The sequence below is a fragment of the Centruroides sculpturatus genome, unplaced genomic scaffold (genome assembly GCF_000671375.1).
Source record: "Centruroides sculpturatus isolate CEXI.00-Female unplaced genomic scaffold, Cexi_2.0 scaffold4, whole genome shotgun sequence".
Classification (NCBI taxonomy): domain Eukaryota; kingdom Metazoa; phylum Arthropoda; class Arachnida; order Scorpiones; family Buthidae; genus Centruroides; species Centruroides sculpturatus.
In genome coordinates this window covers 1796240-1807565 of record NW_019384444.1, presented here as the reverse complement: position 1 = coordinate 1807565, position 11326 = coordinate 1796240, and the positions used below count along the sequence as shown (strand labels likewise).

At 25.5% G+C, this 11326-nt stretch overlaps 1 protein-coding gene across 1 annotated transcript; it reads right to left on the bottom strand.

Annotated features, from left to right (window-relative positions):
* Positions 1-2491: 2491 nt before the first annotated feature.
* Positions 2492-10892, bottom strand: LOC111620312. Its single transcript, XM_023362229.1, has 4 exons — positions 10632-10892; positions 9959-10033; positions 3140-3310; positions 2492-2872 (listed from the first exon to the last, which is right to left on the bottom strand). Exons 1-4 carry the CDS (start codon positions 10664-10666, stop codon positions 2803-2805), a joined length of 351 nt encoding a protein of 116 aa, XP_023217997.1. The 5' UTR covers positions 10667-10892; the 3' UTR covers positions 2492-2802.
* Between the last annotated feature and the right edge of the window lie 434 nt (positions 10893-11326).

Genomic DNA, 11326 nt, shown 5'->3' with positions numbered 1-11326 from the left:
ATTTCTCTAATAAAAATAAAAATTTTAAATAAAAATGTTTCATGTATTAAATTTATATTTCAGTTTTTTATATTGATACTTGCAATTTCAGATTCGATGTTTATGTATTTTCATAATTAGAGATTATTGTATTTACTTTTAAGTACATTTAATTAATACATAGGGCAGAATTAATAGTTTTGATACGATATTTCTAAAAATAAATAATAAATTAAACGTAAATTTGATTGTAATTTTAGTTGAAAAAATATATGCTAAGTCTACTTTAGAGGTTCTATATTTTATATATTTGAAACAATTAAAGGCGGAAAATTTATTTATTTAGCAACAATTTATTCATTATTTTATTAAATATAAATGTTTTTCAAACAAAATAACATTGAAATAAATGATATATAAATTATTATTTTAAAAAATTAATAAATATTATTTATTTTGTTTAATAAAATAAAAATTCAATGTTAAAATACAAATTTTAATAAATGATAAACATCTGAATACTTTTGCTCTATATAAATACTTTAACCAGGATCGTCAGAGCTCTTGTGGAACCTTTTTGCCATGTTTTTTTGAACAAATAAAATATGTAGAATATTTCTTTATTAATAAAACGCAGTCTTAAAGATTTTATTTTCTGTTAGTGAAAATAATATTAATTTGATAGGGAAGGGAACCACTATGGGTCCCTAAGTTTTCTCCAGGTCAGGGTAAAATCTCAAACTTCTCGAACTTTACCCTGAACAAACTTCATCACATAATTTGATCTGGCCCTACATATTATTCGAACATCCTGTTTATCGTGTATATTTAAACTTTAAATATTAAACACTGTATATAGCTTTTTAAGTTTAGAGTTAAGAAAGACGGAGTCCTTGACTTCATTTGTTTATATTTAAAGCAAATGAAGAAATAATGAGAAGGGAATCTTCATCATATTTCAATCGTTAACATAGACAAATATTTGTGATACTTAAATTAATTTTGTAAACCATATAAACTTGATGGAACTTGCAAAAATATTATCCTGGTAACTGTACATTTTCTGGTTGAACAAAATTAGGAAAATTTTTCAATTGTTTCCTCTTATATATTTAGAAAAATTTGCAATATTTAAATTACATTAAAATTTAAAATAATATTAAAAATCTTAACTATTCGGATAAAATACCAGATTTTAAGCATTATAATCTTAGAAAGCAGCAAGGCATTAGAATAAGACTTATACCCTTTATATATTTTATCGTTAGAGGTTCTGTTCATTTGACGTCACATTCACGTGACCTGGGAAAACAACTCTTCACCTTATAAACACGGATGATGTATACAATTTTCCCTCCAAAATAAATACATTCCTATTAGCCTACGTTTTTGAGCCTACTCCATTAATTTCCCTATCTTAATGTCTTATTAGCCTAACTAAATGGAAGTAAAATATATAATTACGATTCGAAATATTTGAATATAAAGTATTTTAGACAGCGAAATTTTTAAGGTAAAAAAGTTTTAAATGTCTGAAACAGTTTATTGTTTATACATATACTGTATTTAATTCTTGGGAAAATCGGTAAAAATTCTTTTTCCTTTACTAATGTATTTAAAATAAATAAAGCCATGCAACTTCTCCATTTCAAATCAAATAATAATAATTTAAATTTTAAATAAAAAAATTGTTTGATATAATAATAAACATAATATTTTTTATTTATTAAATCACTTTACATTAATAACTGAAATATTCATTGATATAAAAGATATTAAAATAATATTAAAAATCTTAACTATTCGGATAAAATACCAGGTTTTAAGCATTATAATCTTAGAAAGCAGCAAGGCATTAAAATAGAACTTACCGGCTTTATCGATGCACAGAAATATTGAATTGTCCGATATTTTGAAATTTATTTGACCTTTCTTTCTTATATTTTTCTATAAATGACGTATTATTGCGTTTCGTGATATCAGGATCATTCGATTATTAACCACAAATAATAATAGCCGTTTTCGAATACAATAAATTATTAATTGATTTTAAAAAATTAATTAAATATAAGAAGAAATTTCTAATTATAAAAATATCATAAGATAAAAAGCAGTTAAGCTTTACTTAGAATACTACGAAATAAATAGATCTCGAAACCTACAATATGTTAATCTTAAATGTATTTTTATAATATTAATCTTTAGAACAATTAACGAATTTTGATTGGTTGGGTTTTTATATCCTTCACCTATATAAATACCGAAATAAGTAACATGAAGAAGGGCAAGGATGAAAAACTATTTTCGTTTTTATTAAATGTCCTTAAATGTGAAACAAATAAAGGAATGACTTAAACTTTTTCTCAGACATTTATTTCAATTTGATTCTGTATTAAAGATGTTTTCCAATTTTAAAATATACAATTAAAATCTTATAAACAGTAACACAAAATTAAGACAAGTAACTAAATACACCTTAATTCTATACAGATTTTCAACTGTTTATGTCTTTCTCAATCGTTCTGATATCAAATCAATGCTTTTTCTTTTTTTTTGTGAACAAAAAAATGCTAAGTATTATGTATAATGTTAAGTGTGTAATATAGTCACGTGTTTTGTATCCTGAACAAAAGTCTGGATTTAACAATTGTGAAAAAAACGAAAAAATCATTTCATAAACTTACAAAAAAAAAGTCGACGACCTGAATTAATGCTGTTATATGACTATGCATATAAGATCACTTATCGTTAAAAAATCGCTATACTATTTTTATCTTTTTCTGAAGGAAGGTTAGTTTTCCGGGTAAAGTGTGTATAACATCTTCAGATCATAATTACTGCGAGTTTCCTTTTATTCGAATACAAGTGTTGAGTGAGGATGGTTACTAAAATTCTAAATATAGTTATGATAAATTTTATAAATAGTACATTTATTTTATACTGAAATTTCATCATTATAATTTTTTTACAGTTATTTTATACAAAGTAGTTTCATATACAAACTTAACCGGTTAAGAATTGCGTTAAGAAAATTTATATCTATTTTAAGTAATTAAATATATGCACGCGTAAACTTTATATATAGCCTAAAATGTGTTTGTATAAAATATATAATGTTATATTTCTAAAAAATTTAAGAGAATAAAAGACATTTGCTTACCTGAGTCTGTGAGTTTGCTGATTGTGATTGTTGTTTGTGTGCAGGAAGATCCGTCTTAGAACGTTATAAGAGTGAAACTTTTCCCTTGGTCTTTGGTCAGAATTATAACAATTTCCCTTACTAAAAATAACTCCAACTCCAACAGGTTTTACTTTTCGTGCATCAAATTTACTAAATTATAATTGTCATTAAATGTTTTATAAATAAAGTATAAAAATGTTAAAATATCGTCGATCGCAATTGTATAGCTCTATTATATTTATTTTATACTTTTAAATATATTTAACAATAAATATGATGCATTTCAATAACATAATAAACAGTAGCTTTAAAACAACTGTTAACGTTAGCTGTTATAATATAACTGGTATAATACTGCAGTTAATGAAAAAAATGATATTAAAAAAAAATATATATATATATATATATACTGAATACANCTCTATTATTAGAATATCAATATAGATTCAGACCAGCATTTCAATTAGGAGTTTATTTTAGAGTTTTCTAAATTAAATTAAAAATTTTTTTAATTTTAATATGGTCAAAATCATTAATTTCGAATAAAATATCATCAAATCGTCGCCAGAAAAAAAGAAAAATTAACAATCCAGTCAATTAGCGTTAGTAAAAATGTTAATAAAACTATCATAAAGCCAAAAAAAGCATTCTGAACATTAGTATTTTGTTTCGCACGAAGCAATTTAGAGAATATGGTTCCGAGCACTAACTCTATCGATGAGAATATTCACAAAGCGTAAATGAATCTGTAATGATGTAGAAACACTTGACCCCTTTGGGGGAAACGTCGGAAATAGCACAAAAAACGCCAAGATAAGTAGATGATTTTAAAATACTTTAAATTTCGCAAATATATTTTATTGTTGAAAAAAATTTCGACATTTTATAGGCGAACTAACGCCTACATTTGCAGTATTCTCGTATAATACATGATTAATGACTACATTAATTACCGCTACAAAATCATTCTTAAATATTTTTTTACTGTTAGTAATTTTAATAAAATATACAGGTCATGGGTAATCACCCATTATATTCAATTAGTTTTAAGAGAAGATTTGTGACATCATTAAATGTCCTCTTTCAAAAATAGTAGGTGGGAGCGAAAATCATTTCAATTACTCCTATTACTCTCATTTACCGAATTTGTTTCTGTAATTATAATTTTTACTATTTTTTCTTTTTTTCCCCGTTTTTATTTTCCTAGAAATGAGCTTAATTATATTTTATATTTATGCAGTTAATTCATTCATCATGTTACGTAACGTAATTTATTAGAAAAATTACATTAAAATTAATATGATTATTATGATAATTTATCAAATAAATCTTTCGAGGTGATTATTAAAGTAATAATAAGTTAAAATTAGTGTGAACACTTTTAGTTTATTATTACTAGACATTCTAATACGAGTAAGTTCCACTTTGAAATTTTAATATTTAGGTTTTAAATTATATACTTTATATAAAACAATAGGATGGCAGCTGTTACAAATGCCTATAATTAAATATCTGAACAATATGAGAATTATAAAGAAAATCAATAGTTGAAATCAGGGGATGAATCTTCACGAATGTTTCATCCGGAAATCATCACGAATTCGATTCGTGAAGAAAATAATAAGATTTACCTTGGATCAAAAATTTGGGTTTTTTCGATGGAGAATGGTTCGAATTCAATAGATAATTATCTACGTTAAAAAAAATTACCGAATTATTGATACGAAAACACGGATTTTAACAAAGGTTGAATCGTGAAGGAGACACGAAATATTACAGTATTAAATTTATATTTCAGTTTTTTATATTGATACTTGCAATTTCAGATTCGATGTTTATGTATTTTCATAATTAGAGATTATTGTATTTACTTTTAAGTACATTTAATTAATACATAGGGCAGAATTAATAGTTTTGATACGATATTTCTAAAAATAAATAATAAATTAAACGTAAATTTGATTGTAATTTTAGTTGAATCATTAAATTATAAGTAGAAAAACTATTCTAGTTCCACTCGAGTACCTTTCTTCAGTTAATATGGGAATACATTACTTAACATCATCACTTCTATATGAACAATTCAAATTATGAATATGTAGGCCATAATATACTTTTAATATCACCTACATATTACCATTTAAGTATGACATTTTATATTTAATAAAAAGTTTTCCTATAATATAACATGGGATAAATTTTAAACATGCTGAATCAATAATTCATAAGAAGCATTATATTCTCTCAAGGTTATTCTCTATCCATTAGTTATTATTTAGTTTAATAATTGTAAACCCGTTTTAAAATATTGTAAATCAATTTGGAAATATCCTAAGACCTCGTCAAGTGATTAATATTTCTAAATTTATTATTATTGCTAAATAAAGACCTAAATATATTTATTTAATATGTAAAAGAACTGTTTTGAAAGTCATATTCTTTACAATTATTTTCCCAAACTTGAAAGACATAAAACTTATATTTTTAATGGGATTTTTAAATTCGAAGAAAGAATAAATTCTGAAAAGAAATAAAAAGAATGCTCTGTTTCCTTCCGGACAATGTAATAAAAATTGAACTGGTGGCCTGAAACTGTTTATAAATTATAAGTTAAGAGCCGCGAGACAAAAACACAATAATGCGGCTGGTGGCAATAAAATACCACCAAATATAGCGTACATCGACCTTTATAGGCACCAGTTTCCATCTGGTATTGGCAAACCTAAATAGCAGCAGAGCGTGATTACACAGAGAAACCATTCGATAATCAAGTTGTACCATACGTGAAGAATCATTTATAAAATACAACAAACTCTTTCTTGTAATCTAAACCAATCATCTTCGAGTTAACAAAAAACATTTTATTATAATATAAATGTCAAAACACAAAGGCTATTATTGGAGATAATTTAATCCCTATTACAGATTGTGTCATTAAATTTTTGTAATTAACATTAAAACTTTAAAATAATTTATATTTAATTGAAATTATTCGTAAATTTTAAACAAACCAAACAATAAAAACGCATTTACGATTCATTTGATCTTTAACACATATGCCATTGTAAAGTATTTTGCAACGCATGGATCAATGTCCTTCTTGAAGAAAACCCGTTTCATAAAAAAAGAGATTAACGACGTACGACACATTTCATTCGGCTTTTATATAATAAAAAGAATTTCCTCGGCTCAAACGATGCAAACGGACACTTCTAAATTAAAAAGAAGATTCTAAGAGGGAAAGCATGGGAGTTCATAATCGAGGCCAAGTTTAATACTTAACTTACAGAAAACGGATATTTAGATGATAACTTTTTCATCAAAATTTTGCGCTAAAAAAACTATTCATTAAGTGTCATTATGCAATGCAGAGTCAGATTATTTTTTTCTTCGGATATGTATTTTTTCATTTTAGCAAAAAATCGACCTAGAGTACTTTTATTTATGCGTGATCTAATTAGAGACTAGGCCATAAAACGTTTCAACCGGAACACAAGTGAATCTAACAAATGTCATCTTTACTAATTTAGGAATAATTACATAACTCTTAAAAATGGATAGCGCAAATTAACCAATCTAAGCAATCGTTTGTAATTTACGCGACTAAATTTATTTCCAACGATTTAATTAACTGTTACGTATTGTTCAGTTAATTAAAATTAATATTTAAATTTCAAAATAAATAACTTAAATGTATTATAATAAATAAATGCGACTGACGATTCATCAGATTTAACGATGAAATCTGAAACGGATGAATAAAAGTAATTTCGTGCCCGCCAACTGGGTCGTCGATTAAATATGAAGCATGCAGAAATAGCTTTCCCATTCAGACCATCCAAGCAGACCTTTAATTGCAAAGTAGAACATCGAACAGTAGGTCATGGGTCATCGACACTCTTGATTGTTCGTGATATTGACAAAATATTTTCTATCAATTAATTAATAAATATGACTAATTACCTCACTAATTAATGATAAAATAGCTGTTGGGAAAAGGTTAATAATTATATAAAATACTACAGATAAGGAGTTATTTACATTCATCTTTTAATAGGATAAATTTAGAAATGACCTTATTTTAATTTTTTAAATTTATTTATATATGATTTTTTCTAATTTTTATATATCAAACAGTTTTTACGTGTAGAAGAATTGAATTTATAATGCTTAAATTTTTTTAGAATTAAATAGGCCTTACGATAAGACAATTTAACCATTAACTAGACAAAAAGATGACTGCAAAAAATGATCTCGACTGTACAGGAAACTTATTGAAACTCTGTGTGAAGCAAAATGGATGTGATATTTTCGATTTACAAAAAATACAACAGATATTTGTATCCGGTGTTAGATAAAAGTTACTGAAGTGAGATATATCCTCACTTGATGCCATTCATCATTCAAGGACTTTAGCCATTTTCAAAATCGGTACTCGGTTCCAAATAAAAAGATCTAGTTTAAAAGATATGACCTTAAAATTATGTGAATAAGAATAATTTCTTCTCTGAAGTGCTATTGTTTACATAACAATGCAGTCCTTAATATCGCCCAAAAGAAGAATTCCAGTTTAGAAAAAGAAAAAATATAAATATCTTTTAATTTTACGTTCTAGAAAACTCTAATAGAAAGCTTTACACAAAGGAGGTGTTGCAATTTATAGTGGACATGAAATGTAAGCCAACTGGTACTAATTTCGCCAGTATCCAGCTAGTACCGGAAGAATAACTATGATAAAGTTACAAAGTAAAATTCGATACCCTTCTACGAAGTATTTTTCTAATATTGAAAACAGAATTACTTATTAAATATTAAAGTTTGAACTAGGTCTAAGCAAACTACAAAAGTTCAACTGTTTATACTTTGACACGATCATTTTTCATCATAAAGAAAAATAATTTTAGAAACTATATATATAATATTTCAAGGTCTAGAGGCATAAGTAGAGGTTAAAAGATCAAATGACCGAATGTATGCGACGTAATAACAAAAGCTGATGATGCGCGCTTAACCGTTATTGAAGATAATGGAATCTGATTTTGTCTGAAATCTTACTTTGCAATGTCATTCTTGGTAACGGTCGAAGCGCTGCAAGTCTTCACCTCTACTTGCAGATCACCGCCTTCTTCCATTGACCTAGAGAGAGGGGATAGATGCGACCACTCAGCACACTGACTTTATTCGTCTGTTTGACTGCTCGGCCGACTTCGTCTATTCAATGGGAATGGTGTGACGTCACGTAACCGCTACCAATGTTTACATTGGAGCTTTTCCCTCTTTGAACCTGTTATGTCAAAACTCTTCAAGCAGTAAGTAAAACTCGTAAAGTTCCTCTTGAGTCCCAGCTTCCTCAGATGTAATTATAAGCAGAATTTTAAATTAATCGTTTTGATCTCGTGTCATTTAATAGGAGAAATATAAAAATATCGTGTTTAATTACTCATGGTATATATTACATATGCTTTCATTTCATCGCATATACAGCACTTCATCTCCTTTAAATATCGAAATTGAATTTGCAGAATGATATATTTTACGAAGAATTTCAATTACAAATTTGTAATGGAGAATTTTTAATAGAAATAACCATCACTTTTCAGGTTAAATTTTTCAATTATGTCTAAATGAAAACAAATTTATTTTCTATTTAAAGTAATTTTTCATGAGATTTATTCTCGTAATAGAATATTACAAAAGAAACTAATGTTATTGAGGTAAACTTAATTTAAAAAATGAAAACATAAAATCTGTATTAAGTTTATTGTAATTTGATACATCTTTCCTTCTATTAAAATTTTATTTTAAAAAAATTGTATGTAGTTTTTTAGACCGATGACTTTCAAAATATGGGTTGAATTATAAAGTTAACTCAATTATGTCCCTTTTTTTCTTTTGATATGAAGGAAAACTAGNAAAGGAATTATAAAAAATTACTAAAATTATCGATATTTCTATAGTAATTACCCAATAATTATGCAGATGATAGGAAGAGCAACCGAGATCAAAAATAACATCCATCACTCATAATAAAATATAACTACATCACTATGATTTACCACGTAACAGTTTTATTTCAAAGAAAGTAGACGATCAATCAATCATAAAATACGCTTATCATATTTAAATTCACTTTACTCTAAGTGATTAAACCTTGAAATATTGTAAATTCGTTATTTTACATGATTCCTCAAGGTAAATCAAAATTTAAATACCATATTCTTTACAAAATTGATAGGAAAATAGTATCTATCATCAGAAGATTAATTTATCGGATATCAAAGTCAACGATATGTAAGGAAAAAGGAAGTAATGTAAATAGTATAATATTAATCTTATTATTGGATATAAGTAGAATATTAATTGTAATTAAAACAAGGAAAAAATTCTGTTATTTTAAACTTTCTGTTAACTTAAAGTATTCTATAGTTAAACTATAGAATATACTTTAAGTTTCTATAGTTTATAAATCATTTAACTTTTAATTTGCCTACTTACTTGTTAATTTTGCTTTTAACATTTAACTCAATCTCAAAGTCTCTGGATTCTGCCATAGAGTATACTTTAAGTTTCTATAGTTAAACTATAGAATACTTTAAGTTAACAGAAACTTTAAACCTGGATGTAATCATATGATTATACACATGCTTATATGCATTAAAACATAAACAGAATAATGATCTTATTGTTTAAATTATCAATAGACTTATTATGTTTCAAAAAAATTTTGTGATATTCTAGAAATTATAATATGTATTTATATAGTTTATAAATCATTTAACTTTTAATTAGCCTACTTACCTTTTAATTTTGCTTTTAACATTTAACTCAATCTCAAAGTCTCTGGATTCTGCCATTATAACTGAAATAGGCTCCCTAAAATTAATAAAATTCTATGAAAAATTTGAAAGAATTAAATGTACTGTACAGTACATGTTTAATATATGTTAAATTAGTGTACGTGTTATCAGTAAATTAGTTTGATAGAATAATTTTAATGTGTACATATATATAGGATTTTATTAATGAATTGATTAAAGAGATATTTTATTTCTTCTACAAACAATAAAGATATTAAATCAACGAATAAGCTATTTAACATTTTAATTTTAAAACTTATAAAAAAAAATAAATCTATAAAAATGTAATAAGCTTATGATTTTATAAGGTAGATTTTGATATTTACAATAAAGATGGCTGCATATAAAATTTCAAGCTATTATGACGGAATTAAAATTTAACATAACGGCAAGATAAATTATAATACTTAATAGCAATAAAAATGATTAGGAAATTATTGAATTTAATTCAATAGTTCTTATTAAAAATTGATAATGTTTATTTATCGAAGGTTACGCCGATTTTGTCATTGCCTGTATGTGAAAGAGAAGGAATGAGTGTGTAATATTAGAATTGCGCGAGTATTGGATAAAATATTATATAGATTATAGATAAAAAATCTCATAATATTCACCTTTTATCAAGAAAAAGTGGATCAGTTTCAACCATTGAAAACGAATGGAGTAAAGGCGCCAAAATTTCGGGTCGAGTCCATTGACATCGTCTTGAGGGTCGCTCGGATCGATAAGCTGGAATTGAGTGCTACTGCCCCACCATATTCCGACCTCTAAATTATTTCTAGAATTTTCCAATGTTAAATCATCCGATGCTCGTAACTCGTGCAGGACATTTTATTTTTTTCCCTTTTTTTTGGAAAAATTGTTTTTAATCCATTCAATACTATTTCCGTTAATTTCTTTCATTTTCAGATAAATTTATTCCTCGTTTTTTATGCATTTCCCCCATTTTATCTGATAATTTAATAGCAGTCGATATTAACCATTAAAAAATAAAAATAAAATAAAATAAATACGGCGAATTGTTAAGATATTGATTAAATCGATTACTAAATCTAATTTATTTTTAAATAAAGATAAATTTAATTACAAAATAGTTAAAATATCGTTTACAAATTAATTTAATACTGAAAATATTATTAAAATTATTAATTAAAATATAAGGTTGCAATAAATATATTCCAATTTAATACAATAAATAGACAAACAGGAGTATATAATCCTACATTATAATTTATTAAAAGCATTTTAGTATTAAAATGTTCAAATTATAAATTATATTTTTAATGTGCAGTACATGATTAAAATTAAT

Excerpts from the sequence above, each read along its gene's own strand:
- LOC111620312 (XM_023362229.1), bottom strand. The coding sequence starts at position 10,666 with ATGGTTGAAACTGATCCACTTTTTCTTGATAAAAG. Across the intron at positions 10,034-10,631 it reads CCACTTTTTCTTGATAAAAG|GGAGCCTATTTCAGTTATAA; the intron begins GTGAATATTATG and ends TATTAATTTTAG. Across the intron at positions 2,873-3,139 it reads CAGCAAACTCACAGACTCAG|AATTTTAGTAACCATCCTCA; the intron begins GTAAGCAAATGT and ends AACTATATTTAG.